The 23,265-nt window shown below is 43.3% G+C and overlaps 1 protein-coding gene across 11 annotated transcripts; it reads right to left on the minus strand.

Annotated features, from left to right (window-relative positions):
• Window positions 1-1,797: 1,797 nt before the first annotated feature.
• ZNF268 (zinc finger protein 268) lies at window positions 1,798-22,985 on the minus strand. 11 transcript variants are annotated; one of them, XM_011960947.1, is made up of 7 exons: window positions 22,710-22,892; window positions 22,365-22,449; window positions 15,362-15,562; window positions 11,436-11,562; window positions 11,049-11,144; window positions 9,497-9,602; window positions 1,798-5,123 (listed from the first exon to the last, which is right to left on the minus strand). In XM_011960947.1, the coding sequence occupies exon 7, from the start codon at window positions 5,095-5,097 to the stop codon at window positions 2,737-2,739; it is 2,361 nt and encodes a 786-aa protein (XP_011816337.1). In that variant the 5' UTR covers window positions 5,098-5,123; window positions 9,497-9,602; window positions 11,049-11,144; window positions 11,436-11,562; window positions 15,362-15,562; window positions 22,365-22,449; window positions 22,710-22,892; the 3' UTR covers window positions 1,798-2,736. The 11 variants fall into 11 exon arrangements, with proteins under 11 accessions (XP_011816337.1, XP_011816316.1, XP_011816326.1 ...); XM_011960984.1 differs by having other exon boundaries at window positions 4,813-5,123; window positions 22,710-22,921; XM_011960926.1 differs by lacking the exon at window positions 9,497-9,602 and having other exon boundaries at window positions 22,710-22,985.
• Window positions 22,986-23,265: the final 280 nt, after the last annotated feature.

The following is a 23,265-nucleotide window of genomic DNA, read 5'->3' on the forward strand; positions in this document are numbered from 1 at the left end:
CTGAAAAAACAACAAACTGAAATCTAACCCTAGGTAGTAGTAAGCTGAATATAAATTTTCTCTTATGAATTTATTCTGTCTTCTTTGGTACATCAATAATAATATACACTTTTTTTTTTTTTTTTTCCTGAGACGGAGTCTCGTTCTGTTGCCCAGGCTGGAGTGCAGTGGCCAGATCTCGGCTCACTGCAAGCTCCGCCTCCCGGGTTCGCGCCATTCTCCTGCCTCAGCCTCCCCGAGTAGCTGGGATTACAGGCGCCCGCCACCTCGCCTGGCTAATTTTTTGTATTTTTAGTAGAGACGGGGTTTCACCGTGTTAGCCAGGATGGTCTCGATCTCCTGACCTCATGATCCGCCCGTCTCAGCCTCCCAAAGTGCTGGGATTACAGGCTTGAGCCACCGCGCCCAGCCAATATACACCTTTACAGTATTTCCCGGATTGGGGGATACACTTCAGCAAATATCTGCAATTATTTGTTTATGTAAGATTTCTCTCCCCTTCTGTGAATCATCATTCTTCACCCAAGGTATCTTGAGGTTGGATTCTGTATAAGCAGAACACAACAACAGTTAGGTATTCAGAAACCATTAAATTCCTCACCTTCAAGGATGAAAATTTCTTTGGGCAAGAGACAGGGTTCCCTCCTCTAATAAAGAGTACAAAGCGGAAGGTGTTTCAGAAATATTTGCAGTGTTGAATCCTCATATTCCTCCAAGATAGCCCTAATCTACCTGCCAGGGTCCCACTCTTACCAGATTAATGCCCACTCACCTAACAAACCTGATGAGGTAGTGAATAAAACTAATTTTGTGAGTAAGCAACTGGAAGAATTTTTCACCACTCTGACTCTATAGTTATACGTAACTAAGTAGTATCACTGATGACACATAATTTTAAATTGAATTTTTAAGATCATTAAATACATGGGTATCAAAAACAGTCCCTCTTGATCACACTCCAGAATTGTTTAAATTTTTTCAGTGACAACTTATCCATTTCCCCAGAGCCTCAGTGAGCACATGATGCCAACAATTCATTTCATGACTTCACAGCATGGGCCAAGTTTCTGCTGTGGAATATAAATGGAGACTTGAAGGACTTCCATCCTGTCTTGGGAAACAGCCGTTTCCAAATATCCACATATCCTTGCAAGCTTCTGCCTACACCTCTCTCTACCACCCATTTCTGAAGCAGTCTGATTTAGTAAGCTGTATGCAACAGATACACAATGGCTAATGCAATCCAACAAAGAATGTATTAAAAGCACACCCAATAGTTCAAAATAAAAGACAAGTGAACAAGGTTAAGAAAATGACAGTAACAAAAGCTGTTCTAGGAACCTCTACTGAAATAGCTACTTATTAAATCAAGATGCCACCATAGAACAAAAGCTCATGTTGCTTTTTCTGAACCTGAAAAACCTGTTAACAATGCACAGTTTTGAGCCTCAGCTGACAACAGTGCTCATGCCAAGTCCCTGGCAGGGCATCTTGAATGGTGGTTCCATCATGGCTGCATATACTGTGAGGGAATGTTTCTCTAAGAGAAAATCAAGATGTTCTAACCAGTGACGGTAGAATAGATTCCAGGCTACACAAACAAATGAAGTGTGCCTTATATTGATTACTATAAATAAAGAGGTTGCTGCCAAGACTGCTTCCAAAGGGCAGAAGATACCACAAGAAAATGTTTGCAATGTGGAAATGCATTTTTACTAAGTCATTCTAGTAACAAGTTGTGTTTGGTAAGCCACAAAGAAACAATGTTGGTATGCAGAGTAGAAATCTCTGGAAGATACTTTTGTCTCACACACGGCATTCACAAGTCAAATGCCAAACTGCAAAATTCCTATTATGTAGTGCACATAGGAAGGTATCTAAATATCCCTGTAGGCTCTGGTATATAACTTCTCATTGTTAACCTCCTTACTAGATTCACCTGTACAATGAAATAATCTGTATCTTACTTACAATTTAGAATTTTCTCAAATCTTTTCCTGAAAATTTGGAACACCTGGAATAAAATTTCTCTTAAAATGATTCCTAAAGGAAATCATTCTTCAAAATTAATATTAAAACATAATCATAGGTTGGGGTTTCTTTTTAGAATGAAGCTACTGATACAAGGTGAGGTTAACAGTCCAGCTGTGGCTTATTTGGTACATTCATAGATGTTCACTCCTATATATATATATATGTATATATATATTTTTTTCCCTAGGGGTTTGTCATTTCCAGATTTAAACTTTCCCTTACAGCATGGTTCCTCCAAGGTATATGCTTCCGATACATAAATTGTACTTTTGTTAATTCTGCTATTCATTAGCTCAATAATTTCTCTCATTAAAATCCTGTAAACTATGAATTTCAAAGAAGTCTATTCTATATTCATCTGGTTCATGAAGTTTACTCTTTGTGAATCTTATGTTAATAAATGACTTTACATTTGTTTAACATAGTTCCTCATCCGTATGAACTTTTTAAAAACGGTATGACTTGCTGCTGAGAATGTTCAGAGTGGTTACTAAATTCAGTTTTCTGTGTATTTTCTACTATTTTTTCTGCATGTAAAGAAGAGCTTTCTGTAGATGCCTTTCCATATGCTGTGTATTCATGAAGTTTCTATTCAGTATGAGTTTTCTGGAAGACGACAAGATGATTCCACTTACAGAGTTTCTCTTTATATATGATTTTGTGATTTCTTGTGAATTCACTTTCCGGAGTTTCATAAAATTATCAGTGTTTGTCATCTACATGAGTTCTCTGATGCATAATGAGCTGTGACTTCCAACAAAAGGCTTTCCCACATTCAGTGCACTTACAAGGCTTCTCTCCTGTATGTGTTCTCTGATGTGCACTGAGAATTGACTTTTGAGAGAAGGTTTTCCCACATTCATTGCACCCATAGGGTTTCTCTCCTGAATGAGTTCTTTGATGTACAACGAGCTGAGAATTCCTAATGAAGGCTTTTCCACACTCACTGCATCCATATGGTTTCTCTCTTGTGTGCATCCTCTGGTGTACAAGAAGGTGTAGCTTCCCACTGAAGGACTTCTCACACTGACTGCATTTATAAGGGTTCGCCCTTGCATGAGTTCGCTCATGTACAATGAGTAGTGACTTCCAAACGAAGGCTTTCCCACATTCATTACATTCATATGGTTTCTCACCTGAATGAGTTCTCATGTGTATAATTAGGTACGACTTGCTGCTAAAAGCTTTCCCACATTCACTGCACCCATAAGGCTTTTCCCCCGCATGAGTTCGCTGATGTGAAATGAGCTGGTCTTTCCTATTAAAGGCTTTTCCACATTCACTGCATTCATAGGGATTTTCTCCAGTGTGAATTCTCTGATGCACAATGAGTTGTGACTTGAAACTAAAGGATTTCCCGCATTCCCTGCACTCATGTGGTTTCTCTCCTGTATGAGTTCTCGTATGTATAATAAGGTATGACTTGCTCCTGAAGGCTTTCCCACACTCACTGCATCCATATGGTTTTACCCCTGTGTGACTTCTCTGATGTACAATGAGCTGGGACTTCAAACTAAAGGTTTTTTCACATTGACTGCATCCATAGGGCTTTATTCCAGTGTGCACTCCTTGATGTACCATGAGCTGCGATTTGAACGTAAACGCTTTTCCACATTCATTACAACCATAGGGTTTCTCTCCTGTATGAGTTCTCTGATGTACAATCAGGTTTGACTTTGTATTAAAGGCTTTCGGACACTCACTACATTCAAATGGTTTCTCCCCTGTATGAGTTCTGTGGTGTACAATAAGCTGTGACTTTAAACCAAAAGCTTTTCCACAGTTGGTGCATTCATAAGGCTTCTCTCCTGCATGAGTTCTCTGGTGTGAAATAAGCTGGTATTTCCGACTGAAGGCTTTCCCACATTCGTGGCATTCATAGGGGTTCTCTCCTGTATGAATCCTCTGATGTATAATGAGCTGTGATTTAAAACTGAAGGCCTTCCCACAATCGTTACATTCATGGAGTTTCTCTCCTGTATGAGTCCTTGTATGTATAATAAGGTAAGACTTGCTCCTGAAGGCTTTGCCGCATTCGCTGCATACATAAGGTTTCATTCCTGTGTGACTTCTCTGATGCACAATCAGCTGTGATTTCAAAATGAATGCTTTCCCACACTGAATACACCCATAGGGCTTTACTCCTGTGTGGATCCCCTGATGTACAATGAGCTGTGATTTGAATGTAAAGGCTTTTCCACAATCACTACAAACATAAGGTTTCTCCCCTGTATGGGTTCTCTGATGTACCATAAGGTTTGACTTTGTATTAAAGGCTTTCTGACATTCATTGCATTCATATGGTTTCTCTCCTGTATGAATTCTCTCATGTATAATGAGCTGTGATTTTAAACCAAAAGCTTTCCCACATTCATTACACACATATGGTTTCTGTCCTGAATGAGTTTTCTGGTGTGAAACAAGCTGGTCTTTCCTACTGAAGACTTTCCCACATTCACAGCACTCACAGGGATTCTCACCTGTGTGGATTCTCTGATGTATAACAAGTTGTGAATTGAAACTGAATGTTTTCCCACATTCACCACAGTCATGCAGTTTCTCTCCTGTATGAATTTTCTGATGTACAATGAGGTATGATTTACTACTGAAGTATTTCCCACATTCATTACACCCATAGGGTTTCTCTTCTGCATGAGTTCGCTGATGCACTACAAGGCATGACTTGCTGCTGAAGGCTTTCTCACAATAGCTACATCCAAAGGGTTTTTCGCCCATATACACTTGTTGGCACATAAATTGCGATTTCTTATTGACAGCTTTTCCAGATTCATTACTTTCACAGTATTTTATTCCTGTAACAGTTTGCTCCTGTTTAGAATGGAAGAATGATTTTCCATGTACCTGAAATCCATTAGGATTCTTTCGAGCATAATTACTAGTGAAATCTATATATTTCAAACTCTTTCCATGCGTGGCACATTTATGAGGTTTTTGTCTTAAAAGATAATTTGTACTAAGAAGACATAGTTTTCCAAATGTAGTGCATTCAAAGCTTTTTCCCGTACTTCCAAGCTTGTCTTTATTTTCCTGATGCCATTCCATAAGATCATCAATTTTCCAGACTGTGTCTAGAAATGAGAACAATTAGTTATATGTTATAAATAATAACATGATTGTAGTATACTAGAAAGTTGCCTATGAAATACCATATCATGAGGTTTTTTAGTTTCAGATATCAGATCTGAATATAAATAAATTCTCAGGTGTAAAAACACTCAAACTACTGGGTACAGAGAAAAATAAAGAAAAAACAAACTGAAGACAGGCATAGTAAACTGATAAGAAGTTAAAAAGTTTTGCATATTGGATAAAGAAGGCAAAATAGGCACAAGGAACAGTGAAGATAATATAAAGATGTCATTAGGGATCTATGAACATTAAATTTATTCAAAAAATAATTATTAAATGCCTACTATGTGCCAAAAACTATGCTACCTTCTAGAGAAATGGCAGAGAACAATGCAGATTACTGCCCAGTCCTCCTGGAAATAACATCTCAATACCTAGCAAATGGATAAAAATAAACTGAGAGGGAACATCATTCCCTAACAGGACAAGAAGCAGTTCTTCAAACTATTCAGAGAAATCAAAACCGAAACAAAAAGCTTCCTACAATGTAACAAAAATTAGAATGCCATCAGACTTCTCATTAGGAAAACTAGAGGACAGAAAATAGAGCAATGAGGAATAAAGTCAAAACATTTTCAGATACAGAGGTCTCAATGTTTCTATCACCCTTTTCCAGGAAGCTACCCGAGTTGCTCCGAGAAAAGAAATGACAGAGGATACAGAAAATAAAACCAAAAAGGAGATCCTAGGATAAAAATTGCACAGAAGGTCTTAAGAAAAACTAAGCTACTCTGAAGGAAGTCAGAAAAACTTAGCAGTCAGTATCACTAGGAAGAAAAAAGGAATACAATTAATAATTTGGCTGAAAGTATCGCCAAGAATATTCAGATACTGAAAGAAGAGTCTGCAGTTACATATATGATGAATACCTTAATGATAACAAAATTAAACAATCAAAAAATTAACTACAGAAAAAAATACAAATTTAGAAACAAAAATAAATCACTGTATACTTTCATGATTTACCTATAAACAGAAATCAGTCATACCAACATAAAAATTGAAGACAGATCTAACCAAAAATATGAAATAACTGTATCAGAATGATGGAGGTATGGGAACATGCGAAGAGATATGTCTCCATCATGAGTGTGCATACAGTGGGAAGGTATGGACGGAGAAGAGTGAAAGAGAAGTAAATCACCTTTCTATACTGAGCAATCATTAGGGGAGAAAGCCAAAGTGTAGCAGAATAAGCCAGTTATTTAGAAATATGGAGGCAACCACCACAAGAGTTAAAAAGAGACTGAAGATGTTTTCTCTAGCAGTCATGGAAAAGAATGGGCACAGGGTAGGCAAACAGCTGTTTGATACTGAAGCCATCCTAACTATCAAATCCTATATTTTATCCTTCCATTCCTTCTGTTGCTGGTAACATACCCATCCTTATCTTTGCTTGGTTCCTATAGCTCTGCTTTCATCATTTGAAATCTAATGTATCTTCTCTACAGCATGCTCTTTGTAACAATAATGGCAAAAATAGGATTATACTTGACACCTCAAGGTGGAGTTCAAATAATTTAAAAAATCAGGGAATACCAAACCCAGTAACTAAAAGACAGGCTTTTTTTTTCTTTAGATGGAATCTCATTCTGTCACCAGGCTGGAGGGCTGTGGTGTGATGTAGGCTCACTACAATCTCCACCTCCCAGGTTCAAGCAATTCTCCTGATTCAGCCACCCGAGTAGCTGGGATTACAGGCATGCATCACCACGTCCAGCTAATTTTTGTATTTTTAGTAGACATGGGGTTTCACCATGTTGGCCAGGATGGTCTTGATCTCTTGACCTCATGATCCGCCTGCCTTGGCCTCCCAAAGTGCTGGGATTACAGGCATGAGCCAGAGTGTCTGGCCTTTTTTTTTTTTTTTAAAAAAAAAAGGGTTGCCAAGCACAGTGGCTCATGTCTGTAATCCCAACGCCTTGGGAGGCCGAGGCGGGCAGATCACCTGAGGTCAGGAGTTCAAGACCAGCCTGACCAACATGGTGAAACCCTGTCTAAAAACACAAAAATCAGCCAGGTGTGGTGGCACGTACCTGTAATCCCAGCTACTCAGGTGAGGCAGGAGAATCACTGGCACCTGGGAGGTGGAGGATGCAGTGAGCCAAGATTGCACCACTGCACTCCAGCCTAGGCAACAGACAAGACTCCATCTCAAAACAAAACAAAACAAAAAAAGAGACGGGATCCCTCTCTGTCACCCAGATTCAAGTGCAGTGGTGCAATCATTGCTCACTGCATCTTCAACCTCCCAGACTCAATTGATCCTCCCACTTCAACATCCCAAGTGGCTGGGACTACTGGCAACAGCCATCATGACCAGCTAATTTTTAAAAACTTTTGGTAAAGCTGGGGTTTCACTATGTTGCCCAAGCTGGTCTTAAGCTCCTGCCCTCAAGTGATCCTCCTACCTTGGCCTCCCAAACTGCTCGGATCACAGACAAATGCCACTGCACCCGGCCCAGGCATTCTAAAGCTTGAAAATTATTTAAACATGATTCAAGACCATATTAAATATGGTTCCTGGCTGTGGTCCAAAGGCAATCACTGGGATTCCAAATAAGCACCAAGAGAATTGAGATTCTGAAGCTACAAAAAAGCAGTCTCCCCAGTGACCATCTTGAGTTTAATCACAGATGATGATGGAAAAGGAAATTATGCTTGGAGAGCAGAAACAAAGGTTTCTCAGGTAGCTTATTTCACTGCCACAGAAAGAAATCCTGACAAAGCCTACAGTGTAAATCAGTGGCTACCATGTGGTGTTCACTGCTGCTGCCCTCCTGGAACTGGGGGACTCTAGACTTGTCTCTATCCCTCTACATTTGGATGACTGGATGTGTTTAGTTTATCTTTAATTATAGGTCTATAGACCATAAAGAACTACTCTGAATGGGAACAGGATCCTAGACTTGTATTAACGTAGTACAAGAATAAACATATGGGTTGCAGCAAATATTTGAAGATGGATGGCTGGGAAGAAGGGTGTGACAGGTGCTGCCTGGCCAAGGAAGGTGAAGGCAGACAGTGCTGCTTACCCAGTGGTTCTTCCGCCCCATTCCTGGCTGGCAGTAACCTGATTCTTTTCCACCCCCATCCTTACGGTGATGTGCTTCAGTCAGGGAAGCGAGGACCCATTTCTATCCCCAGCCCCGCTTCCAAAAGGTAAAGCATAATTTATCTAAGCCAACAGAGATAGCCCCATTTGCCTTTCCAGAGCCTTCCTCACACAGGGACATGTGACAAAAATTTAGCCTGTTGAACACGATCAGTCTGCTTGAGACCTCCTGGGATGAGTTTTCCTGTCTGACAGACTTATATGTGAAGAAACAGCCATTTTTATTTTACTGGCCACTGGTATATCCACAGGCATCAACTAGAACTGCAAGAGCCATCTGAGGATCATTAAAGATAACCTAAGGAAAATGCCAACATACCTAGATGGGCCCTTGGTGATTGACTGAGTCAATCACTTAGTTGATCCTGGAGCTGCCCCACTTCACCACTTTTTGTGATGTGTAATAATAAATCACTTCTGCTTATATTAGTTGGTCTGGGATTGACCAACAACTGCAGCTGAAGCAATCCTAGTAACACAAGGACTAACTGCTGATTTACGCTGTCAAGCTAGTGATAGAATAAATGGGGTGTTCAGGGAAACATATCTGACAGTAACACCGAAGATCAATTAGTATGAAAAGAGTAAAATGAATAAATTTAGCTAAGTACAACAATCCAGACATGACAACATTGGCCTCGTTTTGAGTGGGAATTGAGACGATGAGGGTTTTAAAAGACCTCTTTTTAAAGGAACAAAATGCTAACAGACTGTACCAAAACCAGTAAGGGAGCCCTGCACAGAAAGGAAATTCAAGCTGACTTATCCAGTGTTAGGAAAAAAACCTTAAAACGGAAGAAACAGCAGGATGAACAAAAAGAAAAATGAAAAGAAGGTGGTATGTACATGGCTATGCAGCAGTGGGAGAGACAATTTCAGTTTCTGAAAATGAGGCCAGGGAGTGGTACAAGGAAGATGCCAGTGACTCAATCTAAACCAGGACCAAAGGGCAGATAAAGGCCACTGTGGCTATCAATTACCAGCAGAGGAAAGAGCTGAAATCTTCCGAATGGAAGCTGTTACGGTCTGAATGTGTCCCCTCTAAAATTCATGTTGAAACTTCATCCCCATTGTGGTGGTATTAAGAGGAGAAGACAAAGTCCTGCCCTCATGAATGGATTAGTGGTTTCTAAAAGGGCTTGAGGGAACGATCTTAGGCCTGTTTTGCCCCTCTTTCTGTCCCACAGTGTTCCTCACCTCCAAAGGATGCAGCAACAAGGCGTCATCTTGGAAGCACAGAGCAGGCCCTCACCAGACACCAAACCTGCCAGCACCTTGGCTTTGGACTTTCCAGCCTTCAAAACTGTGAGAAATAAATTTCTGTGCTTTATAAAATTACCTAGTCTGTAGTACTTTATTATAGCAACACAAATGGACTCAGACAGAAGTCGTCTTTTTCTGAGATGAGATCTCGCTAGCACCCAGGCCAGAGTCTAGTGGCACAATCATAGTTCACTGCAGCATCGACTTCCTGGGCTCAAGCAATCCTCCTACCTCAGCCTCCCAAGGAGCTGGGACGACAGGTGCACACCACCATGCTCAGCTAACATGTGAGCCTTTTAAAAGTTACCCTATATGAGGGAAATGAAGAATAAAGACCCCTTGGATTCAGAAGAACAAGAGCAGCCCAGTAGAACATGAAGGGAAAAAGTGCTTGGTCATGCGGCACAAGAGCAGGATCCACAGGTGTCACTGCAAGATCATGGACACTACCAAATGGCAAAGGAATGTGCTCAGAAGGTACAGAGGGATAATGTTAAAGCCACTAGCAAGGCTGGGCGCGGTGGCTGACGCCGGTAATCCCAGCACTTTGAAAGGCTGAGGTGGGTGGATCATGAAGTCAGGAGATCGAGACCATCCTGGCTAACATGGTGAAACCCTGCCTCTACTAAAAAGACAAAAAATTAGCCAGGCTTGGTGGCAGGCGCCTCTAGTTCCAGCTACTCGGAAGGCTGAGGCAGGAGAATGGCGTGAACCCAGTAGGCAGAGCTTGCAGTGAGCCCAGATCGTGCCACTGCACTCCAGCCTGGGCGACAGAGTGACACTCTGTCTCAAAAAAAAAAAAAAAAAGCCAATAGCATAGAGAAGCATAAAAGGGGTAGAATCTACTAACAGGTTTCAAAAAGAAGGAAGATGGGACTGTGGCTGTTGAATTTATGTGTAAGGGATTTAAACGTAATTTTCAAAATATAGAAAGGAAAGAGAAGGAGTATGAGAGTCACATCAAGTGAAGTAAAGAGGAAAGGCTTGCTAAAATGCATAATGAAGTGAGTCTATCACCAAGACAGAGTAAGGAGGGAAATAAGGACGCCAACCAGAAGATTAAGAATGGATGGTAAGGCTGGGCGTGGTGGCTCATGCCTGTAATCCCAGCACTTCAGGAGGCTGAGGCAGGCGGATCACTTGAGGTCAGGAGTTCGAGACCAGCCTGGCCAACATGGCGAAACCCCGTCTCAACTAAAAATACAAAAATTAGCTGGGCATGGTGGCGCACAACTGTAATCCCAGCTACTCAGGAGGCTGAGGCAGAAGAATTGCTTGAACCCAGGAGACAGAGGACGCAGCGAGCCGAGATCATGCCACTGCACTCCAACCTGGGCAACAGAGTGAAACTCTGTCTCAAACAAAAACAAAAAAAAAAAAGAGCGCACGGTAATACGTGAGGCAAAGTACAAACAAGAGGAGCACATCACATTAGAATTCATGCTAATTCTGAATAAAGAGGAAAAGATTTGTCTCCATCACTCACTTGGACAGGACTGATTTGGAATTTGGGCCTGCACCACACATAGCTCTTCTCCTTCTTCCAACTTGAAGATGATATCAGGTTTGGTGTGTTGATACCCTATAAACAGAAAATCACAGACAACCTGGAACAAACAGGTTGGGATTCAGAGATTCTGAAGAATGGGGAAGATTTGGTTTGGAGGTAGCATGATGAAGCTGCCTTGTTGCAATTTGGCAAAGTAAAGACCATTCAACTGGCATACTCTGCTGCCAACAGGGAACTAAGAAAATCTGGCCTTAAAATCTAAGTCCAAAATCACTAAGTATTTCACAGAAGGCCTCCAGTTTTCAGCAACCAAGAAGAAGCCTGGAGATCAAGCACACACCTCCTCAGGGAAGCAGCACTTACCTAGGGACACCAGGTTGCTATAGTTCTCCAACATCACATTCCTGTACAGGCACTTCTGTGCTGAGTCTAGCAGCTGCCACTCCTCCCAGGTAAAATCCACAAACACATCCATGAATGACAATGGTCCCTGAAATACAATACTCTCATCCAATCTCAAGTTATTTTACTAGGTTTGTGGAAAACTAGCTGCTTAGGGTGTCTATTACTTATGTTCAACTTTGTGAGAACAAAAATTGTACTGAAAACATGCATCAATGTGCATTAAATCAGTCATCTTTCTTTTTCTTTTTTTCGTTGAGATGGAGTCTTGCTCTGTCGCCCAGCCTGGAGTGCAGTGGTGTGATCTTGGCTCACTGCAAGCTCCACCTCCCGGGTTCATGCCATTCTCCTGCCTCAGCCTCCTTAGTAGCTGGGACTACAGGCGCCCGCCACCACGCCTGGCTAATTTTTTGTATTTGTAGTAGAGGTGGGGTTTCACCGTGTTAGCCAGGATGGTCTCGATCTCCTGACCTCATGATCTGCCCGCCTGGGCCTCCCACAATGCTGGGATTACAGGTATGAGCCACCGCGCCCGGCCGTAAATCAGTCATCTTTCATTTAACATTTGACAACTATGATAAACTCCCTTTAACAAATGCGATAAACTCTCTTTAAAGTTTTAAGCTATCCTAGAAACCATCTACACAAGGGTTCTCAGACATGCGACATTCAGTAGTAAAGGCAGGACAGTCAGACAAAGAAGTTTGAATGATCACTCCTACATCTGCAATACAGTTACCGACCTCTAGGTGCCGGGAATATAAAAATGAATGAAATAGAGTCCTGCCCCCAAGAAGCATTCAGCACTGCACAAGGAAGGAAAGCTACATATGCAAATGCAACTGGAAGTCAGTGAAGTTAAAATAAAAGAACACAGATTACAACATGCGCACAAAGGAAGAAGTAAGCAATGCTATTTGACGGGGTCAGGTAGAATCTGTGAAAGGGTACTATAGGTACCTAGAAGAAAAGACACATTAAAACTTTATGGACTAAAAAGGTAACTGCCGTAAGTAGCAGCCACTCTGTGGGATAAAAGACCTAGACATGAAAATATACAGATGGTAAATGAGCATACAAAGCATGCTCAATGCCATATGTCATTAGGGAATTGCAAATCCGGACAAAGTAAGACACCACTACACATCTATTAGAATGGATAAAATCCAAAAAACTGACCACCAAATGCTGGAGAGGATGTGGAGCAACAGGAACTCTTATTCATTGCTGGTGGGAATGAAAAGTGGCAGAGTCTCTTTGGAAGCCAGTTTGGCAACTTCTTACAAATCTAAACAGTCTTACCATATAATCCAGCAACTACGCCCTAGGTATTTATACAAATGAAATGAAAACTTACGTCAAAACAAAAAGAGAAGACATACATGGCAAGTATCATATATGAAAAGAAGTTATCATTACTGAACCCACAGACATGAAAAGACGAACTACTCTATGCACATAAATTTGGTAAGTTAGATGAAAAGGACATATTCCTTGGAAGACACAAATTACCAAACTTACTCAAGAACAGATAAACGGGCCAGGATAGCTCACGCCTGTAATCCCAGCACTTTGGGAGGCCAAGGCAGGTAGATCATGAAGTCAGGAGAACAAGACCATCCTGGCTAACACAGTAAAACCCCATCTCTACTAAAAATACAAAAAAGTAGCCGGGCATGGTGGCACACACCTGTAGTCCTAGCTACTCAGGAGGCTAAGGCAGGAGACTCACTTGAACCCGGGAAGCAGAGGTTACAGTCAGCCAAGATCGTGCCACTGTATTCCAGCCTAGGCGACAGAGTGAGACACCATCTCAAAACAACAAACAAACAAATAGATAAGTTTAATTAATAATTATCTATCTATTAAAAGAATAAATTTGGGCCAGGCGCGGTGGCTCACACCTGTAATCCCAGCACTTTGGGAGGCCGAGGCGGGTGCATCACGAGGTCAGGAGATCAAGATCATCCTGGCTAACACAGTGAAACCCCATCTCCACTAAAAATATAAAAAATTAGCCAGGCATGGTGGTGGGCACCTGTAGTCCCACCTACTCAGGAGGCTGAGGCAGGAGAATGGTGTGAATTTGGGAGGCGGAGCTTGCAGTGAGCCAAGATGGTGCCACTGCACTCCAGCCTGGGTGACAGAGTGAGACTCTATCTCAAAAAAAAGAAAAAAGAAAAAAAAAGAAATAAAATTTGCAGTTAACATCATACAGATTGGAAAGAAACAAAACTGTCCTTTTTTACAGAGAGAGTAAGAAGGAAACTGACGATGTCAACAAAAAGATTAAGATGACATGACTGTTTACAAAGAAAATACCAAAAAATCTAAGAAAGTTCCTAGAACTAACTAGCGAATGTAGCAAGGTCACAGGATACATGGTCAATACATAAAAGTTGGCTATATGTCTATATAACAGCAATAAATCATTTGATTTTGTAATTAAGAAACTGGCTGGTGCCATGGCTCACACCTGTAATCCCAGCATTTTAGGAGGCCGAGGGAGGTGGATCACTTGAGGTCAGGAGTTTGAAACCAGCCTGGCCAACATGGCGAAACCCTGTCTCTACTAAAAATGGTGTGGTAGTGCACACCTGTAGTCCCAGCTACTCAGGAGGCTGAGGCGGGAGAACTGCTTGAACCCAGCAGGCGGAGGGTGCAGTGAGCCCAGATCGTGCCACTGCACTCCAGCCTGAGTGACGGAGCAAAACTCCTCAAAAAAAAAAAAAAAAAAAATTAAGATACTGATACTGTTTACAACAGCAACAACGAAACAGAAAGAACTTACATATAAATCTAAAACATCTGTGTAGGATCTGTATGCTCAAAACTATAAACACTGACTTTTAAAAATCAAAGATCTAAATAATGGGGGGACCCTGTGTTCATGGATTTGAACTCAATCCAAACGTACGGTAAATCTAAAAGTTAAAGGTAAGGTAATAAAGTAACAAAGAAAAAGATCTTGATGAGCTTAGGATAAGAAAAAAATAGGACACAAAAGTCATTAGCAATAAAAGAAAAAAATGTGCAATACAGACTCAGTAAAAGTTAGAAATACCTGTTCATCAAAAGTAAGCATTAAGAGAGTAAAAAAGCAAGCCAATATTGGAAGTAAAACAAGCACCCCAGGTAAACATTTGAATATAGGCTTCATATAAAGTTTGTTTTAAACTTTAATGTGCATGAATCACTGAATCTTGTTAAAATGAAGTCTTATATTAACAGCATTGAGGTGAACTCTGATATTCTGCATTTCTAACAAGCTTCCAGAACAATACATATTTTGTAAACACACATTTTTTTGAAAACAGGATACAAATAAAACACAAAATAACTTTTTAGGGATGGGGAAGGAGATGGACATTGAGTATGAGAAAATAAGAGAATATATAAATAAAGGCAGAAAGGACCTTACATGAACCAATGATAAAAGGGCCACAGGCCAGGCACAGTGGCTGATGACTATAATCCCAGCACCTTGGGAGACTGAGGCAGGGGGACTGCTTGAGCTCAGGAGTTGATGACCAGCCTGAGCAATATAGGGAGACCTTCTCTCTACTAAAAATAAAAAACATCAGCCAGGCATGGTGGCACCTGCCTGCTGTCCCAGCTACTCAAGAGGCTGAGGCTGGAGGATCTCACCTGAGCCTGGAGTTTGAGGCTGCAGCGAGTTATGACTGCACCACTGCGCTCCAGTCTGGGCGACAGAGCAGGACCTTGTCTCAAAAAAAAAGTGGGGGGGGGGGGGTCTTGACCTGAACTGAGGAGTGATTAACTTAACCCTTTGACCTAAGGATCTCCATCCGTCTCCACGCCAAAAAAAAAAAAAAAAAAAAAAAGTAATAAAGAAAACACTAGGAATAAACAAATGAGAAGCTCACCCAGGACGTGGTGATTTTTGGCTGCTCTTGGGAAATAAATAGCCACTCTAGGACTTTCTCTGTTCTGCGACTCTTCCGCTTCCGCCTGGGTGCTCCAGGGAGGTGTTGCAGGCCAAGAGTCCCTTGGCCCAAGACAGATTCCTGACCTTGGAGCTTTCTCATCCTATCCCATGAACTGTTTCGTTCTTGGAGAGGTGGGACCTGTGGACTCAAGAGCAAATTTACTTTAGGGAGCATAATTTACTTCTGGGAAAAGGAAATAGGGGTCATGTCACATAAATGTGAGAGAAACACATTAGAAAACAAGGCAGGTTTAACTTCAGGAAAAGCAGGTTAGAGGTAGAAAAGAAATGGCTTCCTGGCAAGGCTTAGCACCAAGAGTTCAGGCCGTGTTTTGAGCCCTTCATGACAAAAACAGAGGCAGAGCCCTCAAACAGCAAAGCTACAGAAAGATCCTGGCTCATCCTAGCTCCCAACAGGGACTTCCTGCCACAAACCAAATGGCGTCTTAATAGGCTGGTTTGGGAGGGCAGCGGGAATAAAACATTATTATGAGGGAAAAAGGAAGCAAATGAGGCTCTGACAGAATAAAAACATAACCAAAATATCTGACCACATAAAAATTGTTACACATTTCAAAATGAAGTAAAAGAAATCAGAAAAACAAAACTTTGAGAGGACAGATTTATAAAAAACAAAAGAGCCTAGAAGGTAGATGCTTAGACATCTGGAAAATGTGAAATGAGAAATATCAGAATAAATTAGGAAAAAAAATTCAGAAATGAAGATTAAATTAAGAGGAACACAAAAAAGTAGCAATGACCTAGAAGGCAGCACAGGTGAAAAGTGGGGAAAGCCTAAAAAAAGGGAATAAAAAATTAGAAAAAGATACAATGAAATGACATGAAAAGGCTGTTCACCGAGGCAATTTTATAACCCAAATATCTATAACTACATAACTGGTTGAAAATGCTATGACCATCTATACAGCAGTAAACGACGACAGAGATAGGGAAGCGAGAACAAACCTCTATGCACCAGTATTGGTATAATACAATGATCAATATATACTCTTAGTGACGATGACAAGGGGAAGAATAGTACATACAGAAAGCTGGCTTTCATGTTAAAACAAGAAGGGGCATTGCTAGTGTATGTATATGCCTGTGTTTGCCATATAAATGGGATGACATAGTATCTAGTCTTGTGTGTCTGGTTTCTTTCACTTCGCATAATGAGGTTTATACTTGTCATAGCACATATCGATAGTTTGTTTCTTTTGTTGCTGAATAGTATTTCATCACATTTCATCATTCACCATTAATGGACATTAAGATTATTCCCTGGAGGCCGGGCGTGGTGGCTCATGCCTGTAATCCCAGAACTTTGGGAGGCTAAGGCGGTTGAGTTGCCTAAACTCAGGAGTTTAAGACCAGCCTGGGCAACACAGTAAAACCCCATCTCTACTAAAATACAAAAAAAAAAATTAGCCAGGCGTGGCAGCATACACCTGTAGTCCCAGCTACTTGGGAGGCTAAGGCAGGAGAATTGCTTGAACCTGGGAAGCAGAGGTTGCAGTGAGTGCCACTGCACTCCAGCCTAGGCAACAGAGCAAGACTCCGTCTCCAAAAAAAAAAAAAAGATTATTCCCTCGAGACCAACAGCTTATCTCTCAGAGCCTTCTCTGGGTACACTGGGCACTAGCCACCCACTCTACATTTTGCTCTACATTTCAAGATCGAGGATCCTAGAATCTCTGCCTCTTAAGAAATCCTCAACCTGCATCCAGAGACTAAATAGAGTACACAGGCCAGGAAAATGCACATAGAGCCAGACTATCTGGTTTCAAGTCCTGGCTCTACATTGACCAGGGGTGCCACCTGGTCTCCAATTAGCCCTTTCTGGGCCTCAGTATCCTTACCCATCAAAGGAGAATAACAGTATTCACCACCACCTGGGGCTAGGACTACTGTGAGGTTTTATTTTTTATTTATTTATTTTTTTGGAGATGGAGTCTTGCTCTGTTGCCCAGGCTGGAGCGTAGTGCCATGATCTCAGCTCACTGCAAGCTCCGCCTCCCAGGTTCACGCCATTCTCCTGCCTCAGCCTCCCAAGTAGCTGGGACTACAGGTGCCCACCACCACGCCCAGCTGATTTTTTTGTATTTTTAGTAGAGATGGGGTTTCACTGTGTTAGCCAGGATGGTCTTGATCTCCTGACCTGGTGATCCACCTGCCTCAGCCTCCCAAAGTGCTAGGATTACAGGCGTGAGCCACCACGCCTGGCCACCATGAGGTTTTAACGTGGTAATACCTAATAAAAGATTTAGCACAGAACCTCATACGTAGTAGACACTGAGCATTAACATTTGGTTAAAATGGCAAAAGAAAACAAAACAAAAAACCAGGCATACTTCATGAAAATAAACCACCCTACAAAATGACAATCACCAAGATGAAAAGCATATGCTAGTTCTTAGAAAAGAGGACTCCACCTTCAAACATCCCCCAACTCTAACTAGTGTCTCCATTTCTACCACACTACACAAAATCCCTGCTACCTCTTGTCTGAACCACTGTAGTCACCTAATCAGTCTCGCTTCCCCCTTTCTGTGTCTACTCTTGTCCACCTACAACCTGTTCTCTACTCAGCACTCAGAAGGGTCTTTGGAAATCCTAAGCAGATCATGCTGCTCCCTTTCTTAGCACCACACCCTCTCCTGGACCCCATGGTTTCCTAGCCTGATCTGGCCTCTGGCCACCTGTGTTCATCTGCTCTCCTCTCTCTCACTCCCTACCCCCAGCCACAAAGACCTTCCTTCCAGGTTACAAAGGCATCAAACTTCTCCTGCCTTACAGCCTTGGCCCTGGCTGTTCCCATCCTGGATGATGATCTACCTGCTCTTAACAAGGCTGGCTTGCTATTGCAACTCAGAGTTAGATGTCACTTCCTTAGTGGGGGCCTTCCCTGAGCACCCAAGCTAAAGTAGCCACCAGTCATTTCTTTTTTTGTTGTTTTTGAGACGTAGTCTCACTCTGACACCAGGCCGGAGTGCAGTGGCGCAATCTCGGCTCACTGCAACCTCCGATTCCCCAGGTTCAAGCAACTTTTCTGCCTCAGCCTCCCATGCAACTGGGATTACAGGTGCCCAACACCACACCCAGCTAATTTTCATATTTTTAGTAGAGACAGAGTTTCGCCATGTTGGTCAGGCTGGTCTCGAACTCCTGACCTCAGGTGATCTGCTCACCTCGGCCTCCTAAAGTGCTGGGATTACAGGCGTGACCCACAACACACAGCCCATCACCACTAAATTCAATTTAAGTTTTTATGACTGCTATGGTTTGAATGATTGCATCCCACCAAAATTCATGTTGAAACTTAAGCCCCATTGTGATGGTATTAAGAGGTGGGGCCAATTAGCTGGGTGTGGTGGCATGTACCTGTAATCCCAGCTCCTCAGGAGGCTGAAACAAGAGAATCACTTGAACTCGGGAAGCAGAGGTTGTGGTGAGCAGAGATTGCCATTGCACTCCAGCCTGGGCGACAGAGTGACTCAGCCTCAAAAAAAAAAAAAAAAAAAAAGAGGTGGGGACTTTTAATAGTGATTAAATCATGAGGGCTCTCCTTCAGGAATGGGATTAATACCCTCTTAAAAGAGGTTTCAGAGAGCCGTCTGGCCCTTCCATCTCTTTGGCCATGTGAGGACATAGCAGTCTTCTCTTTTTGCCCCCTGCCATCATGTAAGGATGTAGCAAGAAAGTGCCATCTTGAAAGAAGAGAGCAGAGCCAGGTGCGGTGGCTCACGCTTGTAATCCCAGCACTTTGGGAGGCCAAGACAGGTGGATCACAAGGTCAGGAGATCGAGGCCATTGTGGCCAACATGGTGAAACTCCGTCTCTACTAAAAATAAAAAAATAAAAAAAAATTAGCTGGGTGGTGGCACACGTCTGTAGTCCTAGCTATTTGGGAGGCTGAGGCAGGAGAATCACTTGAACCCAGGAGGCGGAGATTGCAGTGAGCTGAGATGGCGCCACTGCACTCCAGCCTGGGGACAGAGAGAGACTCTGTCTCAAAAAAAGAAAAAAGAAAACAGGCAGCAGACCTCATCAGATACCATATTTACCAGCACCTTGATCTTCAACTTCTCAGCCTCCAGAATCGTGAGAAAGTACTATCTGTTATAAGTTGCCAAGTCTGTGATATTTTGTTACAGCAGCACAGACAGACTAAGACAATGATCTAATAGTACTTGATCTCCCTCATACATGTCACTTGACAAGCATTTTTGAGGTTTCTTTTTCTTTAAGTGTGAATTACATGTCTCTATTTTGTCTCACTTTTCTTGGATTCCATCTCAGTCTCCAACACCTCTTCCCCTGCTTTCTCTTGTCATTTCCCTGACCACTGTCCTCAGTTATCTTCTTACGGTACACATTCTCCCTGAGCTACTTTGGCCACACCTAACTGGTGCAACCTCATCCAGACCTTTCTCTTGAAACACATGCCTGCCCACCTGCCCACTAGCAACCTCTACCTAGAGGAGCCAATCCATATAAAACTGAAATCTCCCCCCTCTATCAATCACAATTCTGACAGTCTTCCCTTACTCAGCAAATGGTGACATTCCCAACCAGGCCCACAGAGTAGAACTCTAGTTGTCATCCCTGGCTTTTCTGCCTCTCTTACCACTGCACCCAACTAGTTATGAAATCTAATTTTGGCCAGGCGCGGTGGCTCAAGCCTGTAATCCCAGCACTTTGGGAGGCCGAGATGGGCGGATCACGAGGTCAGGAGATCGAGACCATCCTGGCTAACACGGTGAAACCCCATCTCTACTAAAAATACAAAAAAACTAGCCGGGCGAGGTGGCGGGTGCCTGTAGTCCCAGCTACTCCGGAGGCTGAGGCAGGAGAATGGCGGACCTGGGAGGCGGAGCTTGCAGTGAGCTGAGATCCGGCCACTGCACTCCAGCCCGGGCAACAGAGCAAAACTCCGTCTCAAAAAAAAAAAAAAAGAAATCTAATTTCTTCCGCCTCTTTACCACCTTTGTTTTTTTTTTTTTTTTTCGAGACGGAGTCTTGTTCTGTCGCCCAGGCTGGAGTGCAGTGGCACGATCTCGGCTGACTGCAACCTCTGCCTCCTGGGTTCAAGTGATTCTCCTGTCTCAGCCTCCCGAGTAACTGGGATTACAGGTGTGAGTCACTGCACCCAGCTACCTCCTCTCTTTTCTCAAAACCACTAATTTACTTAAACCCTTATATTCTCTTACCTGCTGCAGACTAGACTGTTCTACCCTCAAACTCTTTGTGAAAACACTTAAATAAGTAAACTCCTTCCCCTATACCATCAGTCCCCAACCAGGGACCGGTTTTGTAGAGGACAATTTTTCCATGGACAGGGAGTAGGGGGTGGCAATGGCTTCTGGATGAAACTGTTACACTTCAGATCATCAGGCATTAGTTAAGAGTCCCATAAGGAGTGCACAACCTAGATCTTTCACATGCGCAGTTCACAATAAGAGTTTGTGCTATGAGAAGTTAACGCAGCCTCTGATAGGAGGCGGGGCTCTGGCAGTCATGCTAACCCGCCACTCGCCTCCTGACATGCACCCCAGTTCCTAACAGGCCACAGACTGGTACTAGTCTGAAGCCTGAGGGTTAGGGACCGCCTGCCCTATATGATAAAATCCAAGTTTTTAATGGGGTCCTCAAAGCCCTCTATGATCTTAGGCCTACGGCTCTAGCCTCATTTTTTAATATACACTTCTACTCTCACCATTAAACTCTACATTTCAGCAACCCTTAAGTGCCCAAAGTTCATCATATGAGGTCATTTCAAGCCTAATGTGCATGTTACTTCTTTTTCCCAGGCTGGTTTTAATCCTTTGTCAACTTTAGGTATGTCATCTTTCACACCCAAGTTTAAGACTCTCTGAATCAGTGAAGCATTTGGGAGTTAAGGGGTTAGGGGGTGTCCTTACTTCCAAAATCGATCCATTCCTGCATGCCCCCGTGTATTTCCACAGCCTGCTCCCAGAGCACTCATTAACTTGTCATTGTGTCTTTCTTATCCACCATTCCTAGACCACTGTTCTTCAAGACAGGGATAATGAGCAACCCATCTTTACATTTTTAGCACATGCCCCAGGGTCCAGCACACAAAATAAAATAAAAATGTTGAACAAGTGAATAAAAAAGTCTGTAATTTCCAAAATAACGTTCAAAGATCCCAGATACAGAAGACCCTCAGTAAATGCAGGCTGAAAAAACTGAAAGATAGGTTAATATCTGTCTGGACGGAGGGAGAGGGAAACAAAGAACAAAGGTGACTAAGATGGCGTACTTCCAGGTTCTTCATCACCAACTTCCCCGCGCCGGGAAAGGCACAGGTCAACTGCGCAGGCGCAGCATGACGTCCCACCGAGGAAACCGAAACCTACCTGGCCGCGCCCACCGCACGGCCCTCCACCCGCCCGCATCCCGCCTACCGCCCTCCCACTCCCAGGCCCAAGACATAAAAGCCGCTCGGGCAGGGGCGCCGCGCGAACTTCCTCGGTCCCTCCTCATACGTGGACCTAGGAACCTCGCGTGAGAACGCCGGAGCCACTTCCTCGGCCTCCGCCGCCGGAGACCGGTGAACCTCGCCTCCTCTTTCTATACATTGGCTATGTAATAAAGTTTCCTTTTTTATCTTGCCTACTTGCCTTTTCCTCTGGCGCCGGCTCTGGTGGTCGCATAAAACAAATCAGTATCCCTTGTTTAACTCAAACGTTCAACATACAAAGTTGTCAGAAAAGAGACGATGAAAGGAGGAAAAAAGGAAATCGGATGACAAGAAGCATTTCTGGAAAGTCTAACATGCTCTAAAGGACAATCCAGTTGCCTAAAAGAGCGGTGGGGTGAGAAAGCTCCCGGCACATTCAGACTTTGGAGTAGATGGAGTGCGCACACGTTGGCATTCAGAGAGAGCTTTTCGAGAATGAAAGAAAACCTCTACTCACCCAAATAGAAGCTGTTCGGACCCTGGTGGCCATCCCTACGGTCAGTTTTGTGTGCCTCGCTGGAGGTGACAGGAGGCAAGGGATGCTAGAAGAGAGAGCACAGTGAAGAAAGCGTTCTCCCAGCAGTCCCCAAACCCAGAGGGGGCGGGTCCGAGGCACCAGGGCTGCCTGCCATTCTCGGAGCTGAGGCTCCTTCCCTCCCACAGCCACGGGATTCACCATCTCCACCCCCTCACCAACACACAGGTTAGGGTCAGGCAACCGCCCCGGGTCTGCAGCAGGAGAGAATTAAGGCAAATTAGTTCTGTCCCGTCCCGCCGCCTTGGAACTGGAGGAATTCCGCGCCTCCCGCTCCTCCAAACCCTGAAGGGGCGGCAAGATAGAGTCCGGGATACTGCCTCCACCTCCGAATCTGCAGCCAGAAGGGTTCGCAACCACTCCAGACTCGGGTGGCCCGGTGACCACGACGGGTGACGAACGGTATCTGCGGAACGAGGCTCTCACCGTCGGCGCAGAGCAATGGCGGCCTTACGTGTGTCGCACAGGAATTGCGTCATTGAGAGTCGAAGGCGAAAAACTACAACTCCCAGAGGCCTCTGCGAGGAGTTACTCCCGCGCCGGAGGGCCCCGGCCAAGGGCCACCGGGAGGGGGCGTGCTAAAGTGACCCGAAAGCTCAGACCCTCCTGGCCCAGTCCCTGAGCTCCCGCACTTGGGGGTTTTAAATTATAAAGAGAATCAAAATACTTGACACCAATTGCTCAACGGTTAGAGGGATGTAAATTAGGTTACAAGTATTCTAGTCCATGCTTTACTGAAATGGTAAAAGTCTTATTTTGCTTCACACTTTAATAACAAAGATTCATAAAATTCCCATTACATGTTAACATAAATAATATTTTA

This window comes from Colobus angolensis, unplaced genomic scaffold, assembly GCF_000951035.1.
Source record: "Colobus angolensis palliatus isolate OR3802 unplaced genomic scaffold, Cang.pa_1.0 Scaffold115, whole genome shotgun sequence".
Lineage (NCBI taxonomy): Eukaryota > Metazoa > Chordata > Mammalia > Primates > Cercopithecidae > Colobus > Colobus angolensis.

Excerpts from the sequence above, each read along its gene's own strand:
- ZNF268 (XM_011960926.1), bottom strand. The coding sequence starts at position 22,397 with ATGGCCACCAGGGTCCGAACAGCTTCTATTTGG. Across the intron at positions 11,563-15,361 it reads CAAAAATCACCACGTCCTGG|GGACCATTGTCATTCATGGA; the intron begins GTGAGCTTCTCA and ends ATTGTATTTCAG. Across the intron at positions 5,124-11,048 it reads TCCAAATCAGTCCTGTCCAA|ACACAGTCTGGAAAATTGAT; the intron begins GTGAGTGATGGA and ends TCTCATTTCTAG.